The sequence below is a fragment of the Cervus canadensis genome, chromosome 13, assembly GCF_019320065.1.
Source record: "Cervus canadensis isolate Bull #8, Minnesota chromosome 13, ASM1932006v1, whole genome shotgun sequence".
In the NCBI taxonomy this organism is placed as follows: Eukaryota; Metazoa; Chordata; class Mammalia; order Artiodactyla; family Cervidae; genus Cervus; species Cervus canadensis.
In genome coordinates, this window is record NC_057398.1 from 8,744,807 (window position 1) to 8,771,596 (window position 26,790).

Sequence of the window (26,790 nt, forward strand, 5' to 3'; positions counted from 1 at the left end):
TCCTGGCGTGCATCTCCAGGGCTGACTGTGGGCAAAGGATGCTGGGCCCTCCCAGCACGGAGCTCATCGCCGGGACCCACCTGAGGCAGCTTCATCTGGGGCCCAGGGCGGCGTGGGCCTCTTTCTGAAAAGAGAAATGATGAGCATTTTGTATTCTTCCCATTATTCGTTTGGATTTGTTTTGCTATAAAAGGGACATCTAGAGGAAAATTATTTGAGTAAATTATGGACATGTTCCTGTGATGAGCGATCAGCAGAAACCCCAAACTCACCCCAATTTGAGATGCAAGGGTGAGGAAGTAATTTTTATAAAATCCCTACTTGATAAACAACTTTTAAAAGCACAAATTGCCTGGCAATGTCTATTTTTTTTTTTTTTTAAATTGTAAAATTGATATTAACACCCCCTATTAAATGTGGTAGAATCACGTATCATCTTGCAATCCCACTCCTGGGCATAAGTCTGGAGAAAAACATGGCCCAAAGGACACCTGTGCCCCAGTGTTCATCGCAGTGCTGTTTACAATAGCCAAGACATGAAAGCCTTGGCTTTCTGTCAAATGTCCATTGACAGAGGAATGGGTAAAGAAGATGTGGCGCATAGACAATGGAATGTTACTCAGCTTTTCAAAGAGGGAAATCTTGCCATTTGCAGCAACATGGATGGACCTAGAGATTATCACACTGAGTGAAGTAAGTCAGAGAAAGACAAATATGGTACCATGTCACTTATATGGGGAATCTAAAAATAAAAAATGATACACATGATCTTATTTACAAAATAGAAAGAGAGTCACAAACTCAAGAATGAACTTATGGTTACAAGGAAGGAAGGGTTGCGGACAGAGAGAGTTGGGGAGTTTGGGATCTCATGTACACAGTGTTACGTTTCAAATGAATAATCAACAAGGACCTAGTGTACAACACAGAACTCTGAATATGTAACAACCTAAAGGACTTGAAAAATAACATCAATATATGAACATATACAACTGAACCACTGTACACCTAAAATTAGTCCAACGCCGTGAATCAACTATACTCCGATATAAGACAGTATTATAAAAAATGTGGTAGAATCATAAAAGAAACAGGTTTAACATAGTAAATTTGCAAATAATAAAGGAAAAAAACTCAAGTTATTCCCTTCACAGAGATAGCTGTTTCAGTGTCTATTTTGCTAGGTTCAATCTATGATACTATACATACTACTTTGGGTCATGGTTAGCATTGTAACCTAAGCATGTCCCCAAATCAATCTTTTAATGTTCACTGAGGTAATTAAAACAATTTTAACGGTTGCATAGTAGTCCAGCATGTGGTTGAATAAGCTTTTTTTTTTTTTTTAAACCATTCCCTTTTTGATACTGAGGTTGTAGATATCTACATTTTGCTCTTTTTGTTGTAGTTGTTCAGTTGCTTAGTCGTGTCCGACTCTTTTCAACCCCATGGACTGCAACATGCCAGGTTTCCCTGTCCCTCACCATCTTCTAGAATTTGCTCAAACTCATATCCACTGAGTCGGTGATGCCATCCAACCATCTCATCTTCTGTCATCCCCTTCTCCTCCTGCCTTCAACCTTTCCCAGCACCAGGATCTTTTCCTGTGAGTCAGCTCTTTGCATCAGACAGCCAAAGGATTAGAGCTTCAGCTTCAGCATCAGTCCTTCCAATGAATATTCAGGAATATTCAATTTCTTTTAGGATTGACTGGTTTGATCTCCTTGCTGGCCAAGGGACTCTCAAGAGTCTTCTCCAAGAGCCTTGCTCTTATTTAAAAAATTTTTCTTAGCCATCTCTGTATTTTGATTTGAGAACATACTTAGGATTAACATCCTAGCAGTGTGATTGTTGAGTCACCACCTTCTAAGGCTCCAGGCATATCCTGCCTTTGTTGGTTTCTTCTTTTGCTTCTATGAAAACCACCCCCACCTTGAGATCAGGGAAGTTTTACCTGAACTCTCAGTAATGTGATGAATTTGTCATTATATGTTTGGATTATAATCCGTCTGGACTAATAACACTAATAATAATAACTAATATTTATCAGATGTGTTCTAAGCTAAGAACTTTACATGCATTAGCTCACATTCTTCTATAATTATGCTACAAGGAAGGAACTATATCCCTTCTTACATAGTAAGAAGGGATTTTAACCCAATACAAAGGATGAGGTAGGAATTTGGCTTTATTTCTCCACATTATCTGAACATAGTTTACTAAACAACTAATCTTTTCCCCACAGATCTGAATATCACCACTCATAAACTACTAATTTTCTCTAATTCATAGGGTCTGTTCCTAGGCTTTCTCTCTTTTCCATTGAGCTGCCTATCTTCCATTCTTCTCTGTATTCATCTCTGAGGCTTTCTCATGTGTTTTAAGAGCTGGGAATGTAGACCCACATTGTTCTTGTCTTCCCTCACATTTCATGGCTCCGTTTACATGCTTATTTTTCCAGGTGAGTTGTTCCATGTAAGTTCATTACATCAGATTTAAAAAAACAAAAACAAAAAAAAACCTTAGATACTTTATCAGAATTACATGAAACATAAATTTAAGCAAATGGCATTTTACAGTATTAGGAGTTCTCAACATGGTGTGTTTTACCACTTATTAATGTCCCTCTGTGTCATTCAGCAGATTTTTTGTGATGAATATCATGCATTTCCTGAGAGCTTTACTCCTTGGTGTTGCTGCTGTAAATGGGACTTGCTGCGTTTCACGACTGCCGGCCTGGTACTTGCTGCCCAGACGGTCCTGATTAAGGGCAGCTCACCCCCTGGGGACAGCCACAGCACTGGCCTGGCCCTGCTCCTGCCCACGACTGTGCCCAGCGAACCCCGGAGCCCAGCAAGAGGGCGCTTCATCCGGTGGGCACGGCTGGCAGGGGCAGAGGGGTTTTAGCTGCTCATTTTAAAGCAGTGGTGCTCACTGCCTGCGGTCAGAGAGTGTCCTGAGAAGACTGTGGACTTCATCTCAGAAAGATGACCAAATGCTGCCCAGGCTTTCTGAAGATTCATGGACATCCAACCTCGGATACATCCAAGGACTGTCATGAACATCTTGCACTAAAAGGCTGGTCCAGTAGTTAGAGGAAGCACATGGACTGAAACTGCCCACCCAGGCCAGGCACCATAGTAACCATTTGCGTGAATTATTTTATGACAGAAAGTCCCGGTAAGGAACACGGAACTAACAAGCCACCACCAACAGCAAGAGTTCGGGAAAGGTCAAAAGGAGATACCACGTGACCTTCCACCTCCCAGAATCATCCTCGCTGGCCTCCATCTTGGCTGAGCAATGCATGAGCCACCAGGAAGGACCCCGAGTCAGAAGGACTGTCCAGAGACAACCCAGAAAGTAACCCCGTCACCATAAACCCTGGGACTGCGAGCCATGTGGCAGAGCGGTTCTCCTGGGCTCCCTCACCCTCCTGCTCTCCCCCCGGGGGGCCCCTTCCCAAAAAAGTCTCTTGCTTTGTAAGCACGTGTCTCCTTGGACAATTCATTTCCGAGTGTTAGACAAGAGCCCTATCTCAGGCCCTGGAAGGGGTCCCCCTTCTTGCAACACAGCTATGAATTCCTCCAGGTAGGTGATGCTGAGGACAGAGTGCTTGACTGAGCCTGTGTGACCTTGGAGAGTCACTTCCCTCTCTGAATCTTTATTTTCTCCCAGAGAACAATTAGCTGCCCATCCATTAGCAGCAGTGCTTGGGAATCAACTGGGCTTGGGTTTGTAAAAGCGCTGTGAAGATTGCAGCTACATTAGAGGAAGGTAGGAGACAATAAATGCCAGGAAAGCGAGCACGACGAGGCCCAGCTCCGCTGTGCGGTGAAGGCATCTGGGCTTCTTAGAGTTATCAGCTCCCGTGCCACGACTGGCCCCTGCGAACTTGGCCTTTGCCCCCAGGAATGGCTGATGAAGGCCTTCACAGTTCCCTGCTTTTGAGGTCATGAGACTGTTACGCTGACCTAGCTAAAAACCACGATGGAGTAACTGGATGTTGGAGGAGAAGTGTCGGGACTCGCGGTTCACAGGTATCAGTTTCTGGGTTGTTATAAAAATTAATAATTAATCCTTTCCTGTGTGCTGGAGGTGAGCAGCCAGGAGGCTTCAAGGGGCCTTGCACAGGGTCAGTGGGGAGTAGGACCAGACGCCAAGTGCCTGGCAAGCCCTTGGCCTGCCTGGCCACAGGCCAGCCCTCCTCTCTGGCCCCCTAAGGGGCCCTACTGTGAAATAAGGGGCTGTACTGCATGAAAGTGAATTTGCAGCTGAAGACTTCTGCAAAATGTATTAATACATTTATGATTGTGCCTTACGAGGGACTTGAAAGGCCTTCCAAGTTGCTTTCCTGCTCCCAGCAGCTGATGCCAGCTGACTGCATGGCCCAGCTTGACCTTCAGGCTCCAGACACATCAGCCTATGTGTGCACGTGTGTGTGTGTGTGCCTGGTGGGAGTGGGGTGGGCCCAGGGTAAGGGAGGAGGCCAAAAAGCAGGTCACTAGGAACCTCTCTCTAAATACAAATGGCTGCTGCCTCCTTCCCAGGATAAATCTGGAGGGGGAAGGGGATATGCCAAGTGGGTCTTCCGTCCACCCACCTCCACAGCCCCAGCCTCTCCAGGGCAAGGGTCAGAGGGCAGGACATCAAGGGGATTTGCAGAAGTATTTTGAACACCCCACTCTCGAACGTTCCCCCTGCAAGGGCTCCCATCTGGAGGGCAGTGGGGAAGCGCTGTCCATCTTTCAGCCTCTCCTTGGCGAGTGAGCCCCACATAGCATGGGATGGCTCTCGGAACTTTTAAGTTCCTGACCAGTGACTGGCATACAACAGGAGCTTAATAAAGGACTTGTAGACAGATGAAGGAAGCCTCTCCCATACTTAACTGAAATCTCCCGTCCTTCCTCTGCTCCCTCTATGCCAATCCGAGTGCCTCCTCTCCTCCTGATTTTTGCTGGAATTGAACACCCCTGAGCTATCACCCCTCCCCAGGCAGGTGGCCCCAGTCCTGTGTCCTTGTCTCTGCCGATCCCACAGAGAAATTTCCTGTGTGTGCGCTCTCTTACACAGAGCAAGGACCCTATCCATCAGCATTATGGATTATCTTTGTTATGCCTGCTTTAAAAAAAAAAAAAAATGCCTACACTTGGCCCAGATGAGCAAAGTTGTGGCTTCTGTTTTCTGTAATGAATCTCATAATTGTTGTCACAGTCTCCACCTGATAGGGTAATGAGAGAAACATTCAGTAGGCTATTTAATTGACTTTAATTGGCTGGCTTGGGGTTTTGGGGGTAAATGCACAGAAGTTCAAAATTCAACTCTAATGAGCCATTTGGTAATGAGGACCAGGATTCTTGTGCTGCTCAGGGTGCTGGTGAGGGTGGATCCCTGGCTGACTGGCCCCCTCGTGGCTCTCTGCTCTGGGTGACCGTCTGGACTGGTCCAGGAGCTGGGATGGCCAGTCTGTCCCTGCAGTCCCAGGGACATTTGCTGCTGGCATCCATGGCATGTGTGACCCTTGGCCTGCTCTCTTGGCACAGACAACCCATTGGCTACCCTCACCTGGTTCCCAAAAGTTCTGCTGACCCTAGAAGCATGGTTGTAATTCCCAATCAGCCCAAGACCCTTGTGCAGCCTTGTGGCCCCAGACAGACTCACATGAGCTCTGGGGCAGCCAGCTGGGGCTCCCCGAGTCCCTTCTACATCGCGCAGTACCCAGGGCTTTAGGAAGATCAAACCAGGCACCCTCTCACCCCCGGGTTGCCAGAGTCCCCAGCACAGGGCTTGATCTACCTCCCAACCCCTCCCACTACAGGAGTTCTAGATAAGGATCCGGGCCCAAAGACCCTCTGCTTTCGGCTTTCCCCTCAGTCTACTCAGCTTCCCTCCTCACTCTGGGACCTCCGTCTGGAGGAGGCAGAACAGCACATCCCCGACCTCGGTCCATCTTCTTCCCACAATTCCCTGGGCCAGGAGGAGAGGGCTCTTCTTGCTTCACTTTTCACCTTGCTATCCCTCACATCCTTGCCGCCAGCGTGGTCCATGGACGAGCAGCACTGGTATCACCTGGGACCCTGGTAGGAATGAAGAGTCTCGGGCCCCACCCCTGACCTCCTGAACTGAGTCTGCATTTTAACAAGGCCAGGTGATTCGTGACGTGACGGTTTGAGGAGAAGAGCTGCTCGCCTCACAGCCTGGCTGCTTTCTGTCCTGTCTGAAGTCAGATTCCGTCACCTGGCCCTCCTGGCCTGGTCCTTGATGACATTCATGGGAGTTCAGCAAGTTTGGGAAATCCTTATCCTTCTTGCCAAAACCCAGCTTCTGGATGCTGCAGACTCAAAAGTCTTGCCTTGGTGTCTTGGAAGCCACAAGCTGGACAGACAGTGTTTCTTTCTCTCCACAGTCTCACCGTTAGTCTTGATCCTCCCCAAGGCATGCTTCCTGAAAACAGGGGTGAGGAAAGAGGAGAAGCTGCCACCATGGGCGAGAAAAACACATTGTTTAAAAAAACTGCTCTCTCAGTTACCACAGCTTTTGACTCAAGCTTGGATGATGCCAGCATCCCACTTAGGGGGTGGAGGGTCCTCTTTTCACAAGAACGCAAAGGGGAGACGCGCTCACCTTAGCACCCAGATGGCGCCACATTTCTTGAGCTAGCAGACTGCCTTCATTTTGTAGGCCGATGCTTTGGCTGCTAGGCAGTTCAGAGTCAACACTGTGTCTCAGCAATGGTAAACGTATAATTATGTACAGTCCTCACATTGAACTCATTCTTTGCACCACTCTTTCTCCTTAATTTTAATGTATGCATTTTATTTTCTTATAAGCCACTTTAAAATCCTTCCTGAAGTCGGGAGGATAAATTCATGGGCAGGTACTGTTCTTGATCCCTGAATACGGTTTGTCCTATTTAATCTTTTTTCCAGATTAAGAAACAGAAGCTCAGAGAGATTAAACAAATAAGCCAAAGGCAGGGCCCTTGCTGAGTGTCTAAGTGAGGCTCTCAGCTCTCTGCGTGCAGAGTGGGCCCCCAGTCGGAAGCACCTGGGGGCTTCCCCAACGGCTCAGCGGGTAAAGAACCTGTCTGTAATGCAGAAGACACAGGGTTCAATACCTGGGTCAGGAAGATCCCCTGCAGGAGGGCGTGGCTACCCACTCCAGTATTCTTGCCTGGGGAATCCCGTGGACAGAGGAGCCTGGCGGGCTAGAGTCCATAGTGTTACAAAGAGTCAGACCCGACTGAAGTGACTGAGCTTGCACGCACACACAGGAAGCACCTGGGCGTGGTTCTCTTGGCAGATGGACCGACACCATGCTGAGAAGGAGCAGAGGGGAGATTTGCTCCGAGCCTTGGGACTCTCCATCAAGCATCATGGGGAAATTTGCCCAGCATGCTCTGGGGCCACCAGGCCTGCTTGAGAGGCTTCCTAATGTGATGTCCACCATTTCCCCAATTAACTGACGGTAAAGGTTCTCAAGGGCCAAACTGGGGCCACCAATTCACCTGTGACTGGAACAGGTGAACTGCTTTGTGGGGGTATTTCAAAGGTGTGTGCCCGCCTCGCCCACAAGGTACTCCAGGAAAGCTGTTTTCCTCAAAGATAAGGCCATCTTCCTAGACATTTGAGATAAATGCAAAAGATGACACAAAGGAGCTATTTAGCAAAGAAGGAAGAGAATTTATATGCACTGAAAGGGAGGGATTATTGTTCATTGAAAAAAACAAATAAAAGAGCAGTACATGTGTTAAGCTCCTTTATGTGAGTGTGCTGTAAGTACACAGATACATACATGTAAACATACACACTGCAGATCAGGGCTCACACAGGAGGTTTAGAAGAAACACCTAACATCAAACCGTTTACAACTGCTTCTGGGAAGACAGACAGAAGGTGAGATCATGGATGAGGAAACTTTGCTTTTTAATTTTTACTGTATGTATTTCCATATTGTTAGAATCTTTTTTCTTTCTTTTTTACTGTTGAAGTCTCCACTTTAAAGAAACACAAGTTAACAGTATGTTTTCAAAAAATTTGTTGGAAACCAATGATATAATTAAACTAGGAACTACTCATATAATTAAGAACTGCTTATATGCTCCAAAAACTCTAAGTCTTAAATGCAGAGAAAATGCAGTTTATCAAAGGGCTGAAAAGAGAAATAACCAAAAAAACCATTTTTAAAGGATTAGGATACCATGAAAGAACAAAGACCAAATTCACAATTTACAAAAAGAAACCTAAGTTAGATGAATTCCTCCACTAAAGGACAGACTTTTAAACGCAATTCCTCCATTAAAGGACAAAAACTTAAACTGAGTTAAGGGGGAAAAAAAAACACCTAGTCTATGCTGTTTATAAGAGACTTATTTAAATCAAAATTGCAATAAAATTTATAAGCAAATACAACAAAAGTATTTTATGCCAGTGCAACTAACAGGAAACAATATTAAAATCAGTTGCTGACAGTGTGTTGATTGTGGACAATACCAACATCAGACAAAGCTTATTTTTCGCACAAACAGAACCATTCTATTAACAAAGATATAACTCACAAAGCTGAAACTCCCATAAACCTTTAAGTGACAAATTACTATATTACAGTATTGAGGGGCTTCCCTGATGGCACCGTGCCTGCAATGCAGGAGACACCAGAGACTTAGGTTCCATCCCTGGGTCAGGAAGATCCCCTGAAGGAACGAATGGTAACCCCCTCCAGTATTCTTGTCTGGAGAATCCCATGGACAGAGGAGACTAGCAGGCTACAGTCCACGGGGTCTCAAAGAGTCTCCAGAGAAAGTCAGGGCAGGTGACGAGGCGGGTTTGCTTCCTGGCTGGGGGGCCGCAGGCAGGCAGGCAGTGATGGGCAGCCTGAGACCCTAGACTCTCAGTAGCTCCAGCAGAGCCCGGAGCCCTCACCGTCGCCGTGGTGTCAGAGCCTTGGTCGAGTAAGCAAGGGTGCCCCTACCGGCCCCTCATAATATTGTACTGAAGCCAGCACTGCAGACATGGGAGCTTCCCAGGCCACCGACCTCTGCCCTTCCAAGGTGGGGTGAGCCGAGGTTACAGGGGAAGGCGGGCCCTCACATGCCCATGGATTCCATCAGCTTTCATCACTCTCCTCGCTGTGCAATCTGTCCATCCACTACGGATCCCTATTTTCCCAGCCGCCAAGTCCAGTGAATGATAATCCTTCCTGTTAGAATAAAGACGTTCTCTCTATTCTTTCCTCATCAGCTGCTTGGTACCATCTTTGGCTTTCATCCTCAGTTCATTCTGGGAGGACAGCCCCCCTGGTGTCTTTGAGGACAATGGGCTTTATTTTGCAAGGAAGGTCGATTGGAAACAAGATATCTCCAAGGAGGACAGGCCTGAATAAGGTGGCCCTGGAGAAGATGCTGAGGAAAGAGGGGGGAGGCCTGGGGTCCTCCTGGGGTCACTTGAAAACCCCTCGTGGGTCCTCCCCACCCATCCCATCAATAACCGGTCTTTCCCAGCCCACAGTTCTGGAAGGCCCCTGGGCCGGAACCATGCTGAATCTGGGTCCACCCTTCCTTAATCATTCAAATGTCTTGAGTAAGGTTATGGATTATCACCCTTAACTCATCATTAGGGGAAACTAGATGGTTTGGGAGCAAAGCTAACCTCTTGTGGAGGCAAGCAGGGCTGTAGTCAAGAGAACCACTTTGGAGTTAAAAACATCATTTCAGAAACCAGCTGTGCTTCTTCCCAGCTGTGGTCTCTGCGCTCCAGTCCCCCCGTGTAACATGTGGCACTAATGATGTGAACTTCTCAGGGGGTGTTGCAAGGACTGAATGTAATAATGAGAACAAGGCATTTAACCAAGGCCCACATGTGATTTCTCAGTAACAGACAATTGCATGGGGCCGGATGGAAAGGGTGCGCCGCCGGCATAACAGCTCCATGGCGCCAGCTTGTGGTAGGTGTCTCTCAGAGCAGGAGGTTGGTCTTTCTCAAAACCAGCGCCTCTTTTTCACAGGACTAGAAGCAGGTTGTGCTTGGTGAAACTCATCATTGTTTAAACATTCAAAGTCTATAATGGTAAGTACTGTGTTGATGTCATGCAAAGCACCTTAGAAAGATTTTCGAAAGCGACGCTGGAAAAGCATCATTTGGGAGGACTCTGCCCTCTCCATTATCAAAAAAGAAAGTGACAAGTGTTAGTCGTTCAGTCGCATCTGACTCTTTGCCACCCCATGGACTGTAGTCCGCCAGGCTCCTCTGTCCATGGGATTCTCCAGGCAAGAATACTGGAGTGGGTTGCCATGCCCTCCTCTAGGGGATCTTCCCAACCCAGGGATCGAACCTGGGTCTCTCACATTGTGGGCAGATTCTTTACCGTCTGAGCCATCAGAGAAGCCCCTACATGCTGGAGAAGCATCGTTTGGGAGGACTCTTGCCCTCTTCACCACCAGAGAGATCCTCTTCTTAGATTACTATATTATCATTGCCCAAATACCCCAGATGTCCCCAGCTTTAGGGGTGGAGATGCATAAGCAAATAAAGACATCTCAGTTCCCAAGCCTCTGCCTGCTGTCAAGTCCTGCCGGATCTCATCTCCTAGACACGTTCAACTTCCCCCTCCTCTACGGCATCTCTTCCCCGACCCCACGCCCCACTCAAACCTTTCTGATTTCCCCCTCCACCCCACTTCAACCCTAACTTCTGCCGTACTAACTACCACCTCTTCTGTGACTGCACCCCCATTTCCTCCACCCCTTTCCTGCTTCAATTCCTCTCCATAGCACTTAGCACTAACTCCCACACGTGTTTCTTGTCTGTTTACTCTCTTGCCCCGTTTGAATGTCACCTCCCTGAGGGCAAGGATTTCGGTCTTCCATGCTTCCCTGGTGGCTCAGAGGTTAAAGCGTCTGCCTGCAATGTGGGAGACCTGGGTTCGATCCCTGGGTCGGGAAGATCCCCTGGAGAAGGAAATGGCAACCCACTCCAGTATTCTTGCCTGGAGAATCCCATGGACAGAGGAGCCTGGTGGGCTACAGTCCACGGGGCCGCAGAGAGTCGGACACGACTGAGCGACTTCACTTTCACTTTCATGCTGGACCTTCAGCACCTTCAACAGTGCCTGGTTGTAGCAGGTGCTCAGTAACTTGCTGATTGATTAAAGGAAGGAATGAAAACAAAGATGGACTCTAAGATGGGAGAAACCAGAGAAGCTCTCAGCATGCCACAGGATTAAAAATAGGAAAGAAAAACTCCTTTCCTACCTTAGGAGTTTTCCTAAGTGCCTGGCAGGCTAGTCCATGGGCTCGCAGATTTGAACACAACTGAGCGACCTACACTATGACTACTACCGGGAGTCTAATGCTCTGTGTTTGTAATCTTGAAGGCCATATTGCTGTTGAATTCGTGTTTCGTAAGTCAAGTCCAGGAGGACCCTGGTGCAGATATTGGCTCAGAGCCTCAGCTCAAGCATGGGTCTGTGGCCAAGTCCCCCACCCCTGGTGCACCGGGCCCCACCCGGCCTCCCACTCTCTGCTCCCAGAGGGGTTCTGGGTATGGGTGGCGGAGGATGCCCAGAAGCCTCTCAGGACAGAGGATGGCAGCAGTGCCTCCCACTGCCTGCCCCCTCCTGGGCTGGCAGCCCCATCGCGTGGTGGGTGGGCAGCCAGCTAGACGCCTTCTCTTGGCAGGGGTGATCCAAACACCCCACTCGAGGTACACAGAAAGTCCTGGCTTGGGGGTGACCTACCTGCTGCAGCTGGGGTGGTGGGCGCGACTCCTCCAACCTGAGAGCGTGTGGGGCTTGTTCAGAGTCACGGGCCCCCGGACGCCCGTCACACGCATGTGTGTCTCTTCTGGCCAGCCTGAGGCACCCTCCCGGATGAGTCACCAAATGTGTTATATAATTTCAGTGATTCCGCTGCTGAGCTACATGTGCTGCTATCTGCACTTAAAACTGGCATCACACAATATAAAAGATGAATAGCAACATTCATGCTAATAATTTAAAACTTCAATTTTTCTTAAGGAATTAAACAGCAAATACCACCACAATTTAAGCAGAGATTTTGGAAGAAAGGACTAGGCTTTCTATGTACCTTTAATGGTACTTATTTCCTGCTTTTTGAATAAGGAGCCCCACATTTTTCTTTTGCTCTGGGCCCTGCAAATTATACTCAACACTGACATCAAAGTGGTCCTGTTAGGATTAATCTGTGGGTTACCATGAAGGCACTGTAATCATTGTATTGCAATAATATTATATCTTTGCTGGAACTACACTATCAACTGTGTAATAAACCTGTAATAAAATAGCTAACAGCAAAGAGGTCAAACCAGTCAATCCTAAAAGGAAATTAACCCTGAATATTCTTTGGAAGGACTGATGCTGATGCTGAAGCTCCAATACTTTGGCCACCTGATGTGAAGAGTCAACTTATTAGAAAAGACCCTGATGCTGGGAAAGATCAAAGGCAGGAGAAGGGGATGACAGAGGATGAGATGGTTGGACGGCATCACTGACTCAATGGACACAAATTTGAGCAAACTCTGGAGACAGTGAAGGACAGTGAAGCCTGGCATGCTGCAGTCCATGGGGTCGCAAAGAGCCGGACATGACTGAGCAACTGAACAACGAAAATAGCTAATGAAGGAGTTGTTTTTCCTATTTATTATAACTCTTCATAACTTGGTCTTAGTTCATTAAGCTAAAAGGATTAGCGTTGGCAGGAAAACATCACATGAAAAATGCAATGGGCACAGCAAGGACTGCTAATTCATATTACAAGTCAGAGCTTTAAAAAAACAAAAAATCCTTCAAGACCAAAATCAGTTTTGGTGGGGGATATTCCAACAAGTGTTCGCTGAGATCAGGTGTCTCAGGAGTGGCGCCCTGACATTCAGCTGTGGGGACCATCTCGTGGGGCCGCAGGGTGTTCAGCAACACCCTCCCTCCAACCACAACTGAAAACACCTCCAGGCCTTGCACTGCCCCGGGTGAGGACCACCCGTTCGCATGGACAATCAGGTAGTCAAGTGACCACACAGCCCTTGGGACCATCATATTCTCTTTCCTCGCCTCCCATGCAAACTGCTAACTACGATCAACCTATACAAGAGACACTGGATACAGGAAAACTAAAGAATTCTTTTATTTAGTGAGAAAGAGGTGGACAAATGAAAGCTCACATACTGCTAAAAAGAAGAAAAAAAAAAAAAAAAACCACCACTGTACGGCTCTTGGGAACATCCCATTCTCTTCCCTATCCTCCCGCAGAGCAGTGGGCATTTATAAGCTAGATGTCAAGATATTAGTGACCAATCTATATCCAGTTAGGGTTTCTCTAAGCTAAGAACATTTAAAACCTCAGACTTTTATTAAAACTTCTAAAACATTTAAAACCTCTAGACACGACAGCTGTAAGCACACCATTCAGGCCCTTAAAATGTCTCAGTAAGCACTGCTCCTGAGTAATATCTTTTCCTAATATTATTCCCCATCACCCTACATTTATAACATTTCCAAAAAAAAAAAATATATATATATATATAACATTTCATGTTCCAGTAGTAATCACACACAGGACTAAAAGCCCAACCGGCCAAGAAAGTGTTATTCTTTCTATGAAGTGTTCTTTACAAAAGGAAGAAAAATGAAAGGTATGGACTTTGGTACAATTGGTGCTGGAGGAGTGCAGGATTGATGCCCAAATATCCTGCCGACTCTAGAAAAGGTGCGGCTCTCGGAACCACAGAAACAGGTTACGGCAGTCCATTTTTCATCTAGAAAGCGCCAGCGACGCGCAGTGCTCTGCACAGGTCGGCGTCTCTGGCCCGGCGAGCGCATGCCCAGGGTCTGCCTGCGTTTCAGCTGGTAAGTACTCTGCGCAGGTCCGCGTCTGTGGCCCGGCTAGCGCATGCCCAGGATCTGCTTGCTTTTCAGCTGGTACGTCTTCTCCATGTCCGACAAGGCTTGAGCGCGAAGCTGAGCGGCGTGAAGCCTTTTTTTCAGGTCCTTGCATTTGGACTTGGAAGTGAGCTGACTCTCAGAATTCTCACCCTGCACGACGTTCTCTTTACTCTCCCCACTGAAGTGAACCTTCTTCTTCACGATCGACGATGGGAGATCAAACAGTTCTTCAGAAAGAAAAAAGAAAAAGGGGTTTGAGTTACGTGAACAGGCATTCGGCTCCTCCACACTTAACCAAACTTATTGAACATATTGAATCTCTCAGTTCATGTGTGAAACCTGGGTACCTGTCATTCTCTCTGGGACAGGAATGCTAAACTGCGTGTTGAAGATCTTACTGGCTTTATTCAACGACTCATGACTGGGGACATCGCATCCAGCAGACAGAAAGGCGCTGTACAAAATGAAAGCCTTTTAAGGGCAGGAGGGGGCGGGATGAGGAAGTGATACCAGTGGAGAGGGGACTGCCTGTGGCAAGGTCACTTTCCTTTAGGGGACAGCAGGGATCTATTAGGCAGATGACCTCACTCGTGCCGACCAGGTAATTCCAGATTGACTAGTTTAAGATTCCATTCCTGGGAGAGGCTGAAACTGTGATGAAATTAAGCATTAAGTCTTGATTTGATGATGGTTGGTGACAAGTGACTCCATTTTGGATGGGCTGCCTGCCTGCAGGAGACACAGGAGATGTGGGTTTGATCCCTGGGTCAGAGGAGGAAACAGCAACTCACTCCAGTATTCTTGCCTAGAAAAAAAACTTCATGGACAGAGGAGCCTGGTGGGCTGCAGGCCACGGGGTTGCAAAGAGGTGGACATGGCTGAGCAGGCGACTGTTTTGGACCTGTTGTCTCTTTTTCAATAGGTCAGGGGCTGCAGCTGGCAGAAGTCAATCGGCCTTCTAATCTGTACCCAAAAATCAAGGAAATGTGCTTCACTCTCTTATCAACTTTCCTCTTAAGGTTAAATGCACTGAAGATTATGGGCCACAATATAAAACTTCTGGAAATCAATGTTATTTATCTCTATTCTTGAAAACAAGTGCCATTCTACCTGGAACACATTACTTCCAGCTAAGTATGGAACAGTTTTGGCTAAATACTTAAGAACATGTTTTAAAAAATGCTTAACTCACCAGAAACTTGTTTCAAAAAGAACCTAAGCAAATTCAGCACAATAAAAGTAAATCAAATTAATAGAGAGTGAAAAATGTGAATTGTACTTTTAATGGGAAGAAAAATAATTTACTTAAAGTGGCTACACTATTAGGAACTAACAGGATTAGTTGGGCGTTGGGGACTGGCAGGTTTGAATTCCAGAAACTTTTGTTTCTCCTTTGTGTTCATTTAAAGGAAATATGTTCAAATATTTACTGAGCTTACTGTATAGACCATTGTGGGCCAAACAAAGGCCCTATTGTGGCAGGAGGAGACAGAGCATAAACAGATAAACAAGTCCATACAAGGAATATTTGAGGGTGGTACATGCTGGGGGCAGGGGGGGAAAGGGAGATAGAAGTTCTGGGGGTGTTTGCAGCGATGACTGCAATAAGGTGACTTCTGAGCAGAGACCTGAGGACAGAGTGGAGGGAAGAAGCCACGTGACTATCTGGAGAACATTCCAGACCAGAGATATGGAAAGGTCCCGAGAGAGGGGCAGGCTGCACAGAGAAACGCCGCGCTTTGACTTCCTATTTCATACACTCTTTCTCCACAAAGCATTTTAGGAGATTGCTTTTAGGCCTCAACTCCATTGTTTCAAATAGATCTACCTTTATTACCACAAATAGCTACCCATTTGAAGAGCAACAGTAAATCCTACTAATGAAATTTGAAGAGCAACTGTAAATCCTACTAATGAAATAGTTTTAGAAGAAAGAAAAGTCTTTAGAAAATGAATTAGTATTTCATTAAATAGAAAGAGAATTAGCATTCATTAAATAGACTAAGGAGTGCTTTCAAAAGATGCTGTTGCTGTGATGATCTCAACTTATTTTTCTCACGGCTGAATTCTAGCGCCTGAGGATGAGGAGGGGGCACTGCCAACCATCCTGGGCTCACCAGGGCACACCCCCCCCCCCCCCCCCCACTGCTTTGCTGCTCTTCTGGTTGGTGTTCAGTCGCTCAGTCAGGTCTGCCTCTTGGTGACCCCAAGGACTGCAGCCCTCCGGGAGTCCCTGTCCTTCACCATCTCCTGGAGCTTGCTCAAACTCATGTCCACTGAGTCAATGCTTTTCTTAGGTTCTGACAAGTTCGGTTCTTCAAAGTATCTCCGACCCACACTGGAAACTGCATCCTCACAGCTCATTTTAAGTCTTTGCCATGATTTGCACACAGGTGAATTCTTCTACCTACATATCCTACAAAGTGAAATACAGCATTCCTCTCCGGGACTTCTCACCCTCTGCTCAAAGACTCTCTGGGAAAGACAGAAATAAACTCTTAACTGGAAGAGCCGTCCCCAACAGCGTCTTCAAGAATTCTCAGCAATGGGCCGGATGCATGAAACTCACCCAGGTAAAAATTATTCCTCATTCTATCATGATTTATGTCTAGTTTGTCTTTATGGATGGCAGTGTAGAATCTAAGAAAAGTTGAAATAAATATATAAATACTGAAATGGTAGATAGTCATATTGAGAAAAAAGATACTTACCTTCCATCACTAGTTTCATTTATTTCCCTTGCTTATTACAGAGCATATGTAGATATTAAACAATCACATTCTGACACATACGCGCAACTGGAACGGGTCTTAGCAAAGACCTAAAAGTGATGGCCTGTTCTACAGTTGGGTTTGCCACCCTTTTAAGCCACAGTTTCTGTGAAGGATGGGGCAAGTGTTAGTTGGTCATGCGGCAATAGTAAAATGCTGGGATTTTCACTTGGAAAGGGAGAGAAATGTAGAATTCTGACAATGTACCCGGAGAAAAATCGGAAAGACACAGCAATTTTTTATGACCTAATTTTAAAAAATAAATATCAAATACTGCATGTGTAGTTTGACAAAGTGAACAAAACTGAAGATGACCTCATCCCTATGCACAGGCTCACGTCTCTGATCCCAGAGAGTCAGCCACGGCAAGAGCAGAGTTCTTACCCCCGCTGAACCACATCCACTCAACCGCGTGCCTCTCACAGCTCAGGACCCTGGAAAGCTAAAGCGGGCAGCAGCTCTGCTCAGAGCTGGCTCTCGTACCTGGGCCGCCCGCCAGAGACAGGAACCTCTGCTCCTTCAGCAGGCTGTAGTTCTTCAGCAGGCCTTCTGCTCTGGCCAGCTTGTTCTCTGCCAGCCTCTCACGGACACAAAGCTCGCGTTCTTTCTCTTTAAAAAGGGAACGGAACAAAACAGACAGAAATGAACAAGTGGCTCTGGATGTAAACAATTCACGTTTGGTTATCTTACTGCTTTTCCTTATCGTGAGGCTGGCAGCCTGACCGCCGATGAGTCATGTTTAGTGAGGGTTTCTTACCGTACACTCGTCAACTGGACGGTCCCCGTGTCATAACCCATGTTTGTATACTGTGTGTTGTCTTAGGTTTCCTCCTAAGGACCAGCTTAGACACAAGGACAAAGTCAGCTTCAACTTTCGGTCGTGATGTGTGGGAATAACTCACGGGGGGAGCACCAAGAGCTCCTGCCATCCTGCCTGCCCCTGGGAAGGGCCGACAGTTCACTCTCCGGGCGTTACTCGGCCCAAACCCCCTCCCTCCGAGTGAACAACAGCACCCAAAGGGAAGGGAAAAAAACCCAGTGCAGTGAGGTGTTACTTCTTCAGATCAGTAACAAAGGCTATTATTTTTTCATGGCCCAGCATTTAGAGAGTTCAGATTTCAGCTGCTACATGAAATTACAGAACACTGAGGAAAGTTTAAAAAAAAAAAGTTTTTGCTTGTTTTTTGTGGGTTCTTTTTTTTAAAGAATGCCTTTAACAGAAGAGATTTAGATTTTCAGGCAAGCACAAGCTGTTCCTCCTGCAGAGAGTGTATCTGACAGTCCTCGATGATTATGAGGAAGTAAAACATTAACTAATGCATTTGGATGCTTTATAAGCACATTTAAATAGAGTATTTTATAAGTACATTTAAAATTAAATATAAGTACATTCATAAGTGAATGTGCATTGGCGTAAAGCTGCAGAAGAGACGGTCACGGTCTCTCTTCCCCCCGTGTCAAAAGGCAGAGCCCTACCGTTGCGGCCGCCCTGTGGAACCCCCACACCTGGCTAGCAGCTCTCACTTCAGAGGCGTCAACAGACTTTCAACATCAAAAACTCCTGCGTCCGTCGATACCCATCAGAGTGTTTAAACATCTTGTATCCACAGCCTCTATGGGATGACCCGAAGATGTATCGTCTTACACACTGTGTGATTTTAGAGCTGGGCCGCGCTGCAGCGGCGTGTCAGAAGGGAGAGACGACAGCTTTGATTCTGGAAGGTGGCGAATTCTAAGAGATTCTTGACGGTGGGAAACCTTAGGGCCCGTATGTTAAGGAAGAAAAGAAAACAGTGGCCCTAGAGGGCGGGGTGACGACTCCTGGGCCAGCCCGTCACAGGTAGGGCCTGACGGCGCGACGACAGCGGCTGATCTCGGAGAGAGGCTCAGCACGGAGGTGCGGCAAGCCTGATGTAGGGATTCCGGCTGTGCGAGTGTTTGTAACACGCCCCACGAGACACAGACCGGCCCCTGTGTTCACGCAGACGTTCACACACTAGGATCAGCCTCTGGGAGCGCTGGGCTTCGTCCCCCCAGACTTACGCTCCAAGCGCTCTTCCCTGGCCTTGAGGGCTGCCTCCCGCTCCTGAAGCTGGGCTTCCTTCAGTCTCAGCTCACGCGACACAGGGCTGGGGTCCTGCAGCTTCTCCGGCTCTCCTGACCGCCGCCCTCTTCTCTCAGCATTTATCCTTTGCTCTTCCGCAACCAAGTCTGCTATCAAAGGATTCTCAAGAATTTCTTCAACAGAAGGTCGATGGTAATCCTGGGGGAAAAAGACTCGGCATATATTCCGAAGCAAAAGAAAAGGCTCCTTTACAGGTGGCTCTTTTTTTTTTTTAATCGGGTGTGCAGTGTTACAGTTCAACATCTGTGTACACTAGAGAGATCCCTGACACAATTCCAGCTACCATCCATCACCATGCAACTGACCCCCTTCACCCATCTTGCCCACTGCCCCCTCCCCACATAGATGCGTCTTAAACACCGGAAAAGTACATTCACTGGTGGCTTTAACTCAGGAGGCTCTGTGTCCACAAAGCGAAGCAGATTTTAATTTCCTTTGCTCCCCTTTTAACCTAAGAAGGCTCGGCCCCTGTGCTGGGCTGGGTAGCACTGCCAGGGTCCGTTTGAGGGCACCCAGTGTCCTTGCGTCTCTAAACCCTATTAAGCAGGATACGCTCTCCCTGACCTCCAGTCCTGTTACTTCACTTGTATCCTTCTCTTTGAACTCCCACAGCACGGACCTCGATTCTTACACCAGCCCGATCTCTCCCCCTCCCACCGCCAGGTTTGTTCTACAGTCTGAGTTATTTCCCCTCTGCTCTTTCAGCCCTCCCCGCCCACCATTCCCATCTCTCATGGTCTCTAATCTTCCGAGTTAGAGCAGAGTAATAAGATATTATTATTTCTGGCCCCTTCCTGCACCATCCGCTGTGCTGAGGTAGGCAAGGACAAGGGGCCTGAGGCTCTGAATCCTTACTGCTACCAGCCACCCGTGAGCGGGGCGGAGCGCGGGAGGAGACAGAGAGAGAGCGGAGATGGGCAGCCAGCAATGCGCCAAGGATGCATGTTTTCACTTGTGTTAACAGAGCAGATTTATCAGCTAAGGAAATCTATTTAATGTTTCCTTAGTCTCTTTGCTCCACGACAGCACACACTGCAAAACTTAACTGAGGCATGAAAACATATGTCATCTTATAAACTTTACCTTTAAATTTAACATCCTCGTAATAATGTCATTTAATTCATCAGAGTAACGATATGGAATTCGCCTGAATTTGCCCTCTCTGATCTTCCCAGCTAGTTCCTTCTGGTTGAAAGCTGTAAATGGGGGCCTGAAGAGAAAAAAAAAATTTTTTTTTTAATGTAAAAATGAAAATATATAATATGAAGCAAATCAAAAGCAGAGTTTAAGGTCCAGTTTGTGTTTATGTTTCTACCTCTGGGAGCTTCTTCTGTAGCTAAGTTTCCCATCCTTGGCACTACTGACATTTGGAGCCCACAGCTCTGTTACGGGTGCGGTCCTGTCCATCCTTACTACAGTTTGCGGCAATGCTGATCCCTGTCCCTTAGATGTCAGTAGCTGTCCCTAGTTGTGACAACTAAGATGTCTCCAGACATTGTCAAGTATCCCATGGCAAGCAAAACTGAGGGGGTAAAATTCCCCTTCCCTGCTTGAGAACTCCTGCTCTACAGAAGAGTTTAGAATGGAAAAAAATGAACAAAGGGAAAGAAGCAGGGTTCCGTCCGGTCCAAACCCCAGACCACTTGACCAGATCTTCATTTCCTTTCTTCCACAGCCCTGACCTATGTGCTCGCCCTGTGAGCTAAACTCAGCCTGACAGGGAACACCCAACCAGGTTACAAGCTTGAGAAGTCTAGATTCAGCCTCAGGGGTTATGTTATCAATTTGTAACTCGTTTTTTAACCTGCCCATCTACCTTAATTTGAATCCAAGGTGTGACTCTTTCAGACTTGAATGTGCATGGATGCTCAAAAAGCTGAACCCAGTCAAAGGTGACAGACCTAAGCAAAGACCTCAGACTAGAAACCTGTCTTCACCATACTTACATTAACGCACATAATTCATACAGCAAACAACCCAGTGACCAGATATCCGATTTCTCGTTGTAGGACATGCGATTCATTTGTTCCTTTTGTGGGGAAAGAAAGGAGGAGTTTAAAGTTTACTTTGCTTTAAAACAGACTCACAGACACAGAGAACATACTTGTAATTGCCAGAAGGGAAGCAGGGGAAGGGAAGGACTGGGAGTTTGGGATTAGCAGATGCAAACTATTCCATAGAGGATGGATAAAAAAACAAGGTCCTACTCCATAGCACAGGAATCTACAGTCAAGAACCTGTAACAAACCATAATGGAAAAGAATATAAAAAAGAATGTGTGTGTGTGTGTATATAAAAAAAAAAATCACCTTGTTGCATAGCAGAAATTAACACACTATAAATCAACTATACTTCAATAAAATAATTTTTTAAAAAGGTTTGTTTTAAAACATAAAATTTTAAAAAAAAACAAAATTACTCCTGGGACAAAAATGAAAACTTAAAGTTTGATAATAGTCACTCAAAAAAAAGGAAATCTTTTATATTATAAATATATCATATCTATAACAAAAGTTTCAAATACAAAAGGGTGATTTCTCTTACATTAGGTCTTACATCATAAGATGGTACTTTAAATTGATAATGGAAAAAAGGCAATGATCTTATCCTAATACACTTTATCATATATGATTCATTCATCTATTTTTCATTCACAAATATTTATTGTGTTACTACAGGCAAGGCACTGGCAATTCAAAGGTGAACATGAGACATCTCTACCTCAAGGAATTCATAATCTAGAAACTCTATTTTTTTTTTAAACCGAGTAAATTACTTTATTTTTTTTCTTTCTTTTAAAAATTTTATTTTTTTTCATTTATTTATATTAGTTGGAGGCTAATTACTTTACAATATTGTAGTGGTTTTTGCCGTACATTGATATGAATCAGCCATGGATCTACACGTGTTCCCCATCCTGAACCCCCGAACCAGAGGAAAGTCTAGGATAATATCTATCTCACATTTAAATGGATATAGGCATTAATGGTTAATTGAATCACCCATTTATGTTTAGTCCACTGTATATAGCACAGTACTAACTAATAATCTCATTGCCTGTTTTAACTATCTGCCTTTCTTAACAACAGTCCACCATGGCTCTTACTTTCAACAGAGGACGAGGAGGCAAGCGCTGTACTGAAACCTTCAGGAGGCTTCTGAGTATTCTAAAGCCCAACAGGTGAGTCTGGCACTACTTCCTGACAATCCCATAGGGAAGGCTCAACTGATCTAATTACAGGGACAGGAGGGAACAGGAACAAAAGAACTGCACAGGTTTCAAATTTTCCAACCACCACCCCTGGATAATTTTCCTTGGCTTCTATTTGGAATCTGATCCAGTGAGAAAATGACACTGTTCTGGCCATATCTGATCTTAGTCAAAAACAAAATCATTAAATTATAAAATTGTATACTGTAGTCAGATTGGTTAACAAAAAATTTAGAAAATCTGGAAGTATTTGTGAACTGCTAAAAAAATAAATCTCTCTCCATCTTTATTCTGCTCATCTTTTGTATTCAACACATTGATTGGTGCTATCACTTATTGTTTCAAGCTTTTCAAAAGCCACCGTGCTATGCTTAGTCACTTAGTTGTGCCCAACTCTTTGTGATCCAATGGACTGTAGCCCACCAGGCCCCTCTGTCCATGGAGATTCTCCAGGCAAGAATGCTGGAGTGGGTTGCCATGCCGTCCTCCAGGGGGATCTTCCCAACCCAGGGATCAAACCCATGTCTCCTGCATTGCAGGCAGATTCTTTATCATCTGAGTCACCAGGGAAGCCCAGGAATACTGGAGTGGGTAACCTATCCATTCTCCATGGGAACTTCCCAACCCAGGAATCGAACCAGGGTCTCCTGCATTGCAGGTGGATTCTTTACCAACTGAGCTACCAGGGAAGTCCCAAGAGTCACTAGAGAGCCATAAATAGTTCATATCCTTTGACACAGCAATTTCATTTTGAGAGCTATACACCAAGGAAATAACCAAAGCAGAAGAAAGAATAATTCCTACAAAGATATACATAGCAGTCCTCCTTAGAATAGTGACACATTTTGGAAACAAAATATCCAGCAATTGAGGAAACCAGTAAGTGGGTGGAAACAGTACCTCCACAGTAGGAAAAGGCAGCAACAACAAGAAAGAACAAATACTAAAGGTTAACACAGCAAAAATATGCTGTGGGAAGTGAGTGAGTCTCCTGGGTCCCGAATCTCCACATACAAGAATCATCTAGGGTGTCTTAAAATACAGAGTCCAAAATAAAAAGGTGGGGGACAAAAAGACAAAAAGTTGAGTGCAAAGACCTGTCCAGAGGGCCTAAGTCCCTGGATTGGAGCCCAGGACTCTGCATTTTAAACTATCACTCCAGCTGAGAACAAGCTGGTGTCCAGACCTATGGCACTTTGGGAAGTACTGTACATAAGGGCAGAGACAAAACCTATTTCATCTCTGTGATCCCAGAGCTTAGCACATGGCAGCACATTCAGTGAAAGTCTGACTTGCATTGCTGATATAGGAGTTTAGTGGTCTGGTGGTGGGACTTCCCTGGGGGTCCAATGATTAAGACTTCGCCTTCCAATGCAGGGAGTGCAGGTTTGCTCCCTGGTTGGGGAGCGAAGATCCCACATGCCTTGTGGCCAAAAAAACAGAACATAAACAACAGAAGCAATATTGTAACACATTCAATAAAGACTTTAAAAATAGTCCACATCAAAAAAAAAAAAAAATCTTTTAATGGTCTGGTGGTCCATTTGAAAAATATCAATTTAAAATAAAACAGTATTATTAATTCTTGGCTATTAGATATTACTAAACAAAGAAATAAACAAAAAGCTCAATTTCCTTGCTTGAATGCTTAGCATTAAGATGTTTTAAAAGTATATAAATTTTGAAATACTTACAGGAGACATGTAATAAGGTGTGCCAACAAATGTTTTTGCAAAACTCGTATCGTGGTTTAATATTCTAGCTAGTCCAAAGTCTCCAAGCTTAACGTTCTGCTTGCCATCCAGAAAGACATTGGCTGGTTTCAGATCCCGATGCAGCACAGTGTGGCCACCATCACTTCGTCTGTGACATTCCTTTAGAGCCAGAGTCAACTGAGCCATCACACGAAGAACAAACTCTTCATCCAAGTATTGTCTGAAATCAAAGCAGTTATGTAGCATGTATCTGCTGAATAAAACCATTGCAAAGATGAAAGGATGTGAATTATCTAGTTTTCTAAGTATACACATAGGGAAATAAATTATTTGGATACGAAATTCAAGTGTTGACTTACCAGGGATTTTCTAAAGTACTATGGACCCATTGAACAAACACAAGTAGACTCTTCCCCATTACTAAGTACTTTGTCCCTGATCCTAATATAGGATGCTTACAGAAACAAAACTAGGCCCATTTAAGAGATGAATTTATCTTACCTTTCCTTGGTTCCCTTTGAAATTACACTAGCTAGGTCTCCTCCTTCACAACATTCCATTACAATGTACAGTGTCGTGTTGGTCCGGTCAATAATTCTATCATAGTAGCGGACAATGTTTGGATGTTTCAGCTCACGAAGCAAATTCACTTCAGAAACAAGCATTTGTTTCTCAGTTTCTGTCATGGAGCCATAGTCAAGTTCTTTCCAAACTAATATCTGAAATAAAAATTTCCAAGGTATAAATGAACTCATTATAACTCCAAATTTTTAAAATTAAAAAAAGTTACTTCTCTAGTAGATAGATCATACAGTCACTATTATCTAATTTAGTTTAATGAACTGAGGACCCCTGAGTTTATTTCCATCACCTTCCCCTAATTTTTAAGCAGTAAATGATGCAACAGAGGGTGATGAGGTAGGTTGGGCTGCCCCCAACCCCCTACCCTCAATGCCTAGTGGGAGGTTGGCAGAAGGTACTCTAGTCAAAGCTGGAGCAGAGGTAATTCAAGTCCCCAACCATTCCAACTAGTCAAGATTTCCAGGGTAAGAAAACTTAGTAAAGACCCCTCCATCCGAGCTAACTTCCTTTCCATTTTTTTTTTTTCTGTGTAGGTCAACCCACACACCTTGGGAGATATGAATCTAACAATCAGGATAATGGGTAACTTAAATATTAATTCTGACTACAAAAGTTCTAGGTTCTGCTGGTTATGACAGAGAGAATTACACTTCTCTAAAAACAGCTCAGGAGTCAGCTACCAGTCACCAACAGAAGGCCCATGGCAGGTCAAAGCAGGAAAAAGGAAGAAAATGGAAGAGAACGGAAAAAAGACAGGAGAAGAAAAAATACACATACATATATACCTTCTATTGGCACATTTTATTAGTTTTACTTTGGCCACCTGATGAGAAAAGCTGACTCACTGGAAAAGACTCTGATGCTGGGAAAGACTAAGGGCAGGAGAAGGGGACGACAGAGGACGAGATGGTTGGATGGCATCACCGATTCAATGGACATGAACTTGGGCAAACTCCGGGAGCTGGTGAAAGACAGGGAAGCCTGGCGTGCTGCAGTCCATAAGGTTGTAAAGAGTCGGACACGACTGAGCGACCGAACAACAACAAAGAATTAAGGGACAGATTCACAAATTAAAAAAGAAAAAAAAAAAGGATGCGGCTTCCCATCCCTTGAGAGACCCGGGTCAGGCACAGATCTAGGGGAAAGGGCTGCCTCTTCTGAGCACTCTTGCGTTTCAGAAGCACACCGCCAGGCTCCCTGCTTCCTCTGGGCGGCCGGGGGGCGCAGGCAGGGACCAGGCCCGCGCTCACCTTGCCGTCGCTCTTCCTGCGGATCTTCTGGCAGCGGCCGTAGGAGCCCGTGCCAATGGTGTACAGCACCTCGTAGTCCTCCACCCGAGTCGGCATGGCGGGGCCCGCGCAGGACGCCTGCAGGCCGTACCGTCTCCTCGGAGGTGCAGCCACCGACCCACAGACCTCCAGCCCGGGTGCCCGGCCGCCCTGATCTGCGGCTCCGGTTTAACCGTCGCGGGCCCCGGCCTCGCAGCCTATTGGCCCGCGGTAAGGCCGCTTCGCCTCTCTAATTGGTTAAGAAGAACACAACACGCTGGGCATCTTGGGAAAAAGGTATCGCTAGGCAACCGCGTCGGCGTCGGTGTCGACTTCCGCTCCCAACCTCCCGGGAGAAAGGGGCGGAGCTAAAGCCTAAGGTGGGGCTGGGGACGGAAAGCTGCAGCGGGGGCGAGTGGGGGGGGGCAGTCCCCGCCACCTTGTGCCTCCTCCGGCTGAGGTTGCCGAGGCAACCGAAGTCCAGAGATCTTTCTTCACTTTTAGGCGCACAGCCTCAACCGACTGCCTTCTGACCTTTGCACTCTGACCTCTCACACTACCCCACTCTCCGGCCCGCGCCCTCCGCTTTCAGGTTTCCGCCCCTGAACCCGGGCGGGGTCATATACTACATCCTGGGCGAAAGCTGAGTGCAGAGATGAAAAGTACTGGCCCTCTCTAAAGGGTGCGCGAGTGAGGCCGACACTGCTGCGGGATTGTGCCAAGCACTTTACATGTATTGTCTGGTTTGTAATGCAGGAATTAGTGTTATTTCCGAATGAAGAAACGGAAGCGTAAAAAGCGAGGAAGAGAAGACTCAATGCAAAAACTGGATATTCATAGTAATGATTTAAAGTTTTCACATGACTTTAGGGTGCAGACATCCTAGAGAGACTTTATTTTTGAACACCGAACTTAGAGAGGCCTATTTAACATGCAGAAGACGTGTATAAAATCTCCAGGTGGAAAATGGAATATGGAAGTCTTTGATGTTTTGAACCCAGAAGAATATGGTGGTTCTATAAGACAGAGATGGGCTCACCTGGTAGCTCAGTGGTGAAACAATGTGCCTGCCAATGCAGGAGATGCGGGTTTGATCCCTGGATGGGGAAGATCCCCTGGAGAAGGAACTGGCAGCCCACTCCAATATTCTTGCCTGGGAAATCTCATGGACAGGGGAGCCTGGTGGGCTACAGTCCATGGGGTCGCAAAGGATTTGGACACAACT

General features: G+C 46.0%; 1 protein-coding gene across 1 annotated transcript; it reads right to left on the reverse strand.

The window, feature by feature from the left end:
* Positions 1–13,114: 13,114 nt before the first annotated feature.
* On the reverse strand, positions 13,115–25,767 carry NEK2 (NIMA related kinase 2). The gene is made up of 8 exons (XM_043485922.1): positions 25,548–25,767; positions 24,217–24,434; positions 23,695–23,935; positions 20,736–20,818; positions 19,873–19,999; positions 18,708–18,927; positions 17,148–17,273; positions 13,115–14,120 (listed from the first exon to the last, which is right to left on the reverse strand). The coding sequence occupies exons 1-8, from the start codon at positions 25,641–25,643 to the stop codon at positions 13,894–13,896; spliced, it is 1,338 nt and encodes a 445-aa protein (XP_043341857.1). The 5' UTR covers positions 25,644–25,767; the 3' UTR covers positions 13,115–13,893.
* Between the last annotated feature and the right edge of the window lie 1,023 nt (positions 25,768–26,790).

Bases quoted from the DNA above. Each gene is read 5' to 3' on its own strand.
- NEK2 (XM_043485922.1), bottom strand. From the start codon at position 25,643: ATGCCGACTCGGGTGGAGGACTACGAGGTGCTGTACACCATTGGCACG. The intron at 24,435-25,547 runs GTGAGCGCGGGC...TTTTTATTTCAG, and splicing joins GCAGGAAGAGCGACGGCAAG to ATATTAGTTTGGAAAGAACT. The intron at 20,000-20,735 runs GTAAGTATGGTG...TTTTCTCTTCAG, and splicing joins TATGAATTATGTGCGTTAAT to GCCCCCATTTACAGCTTTCA.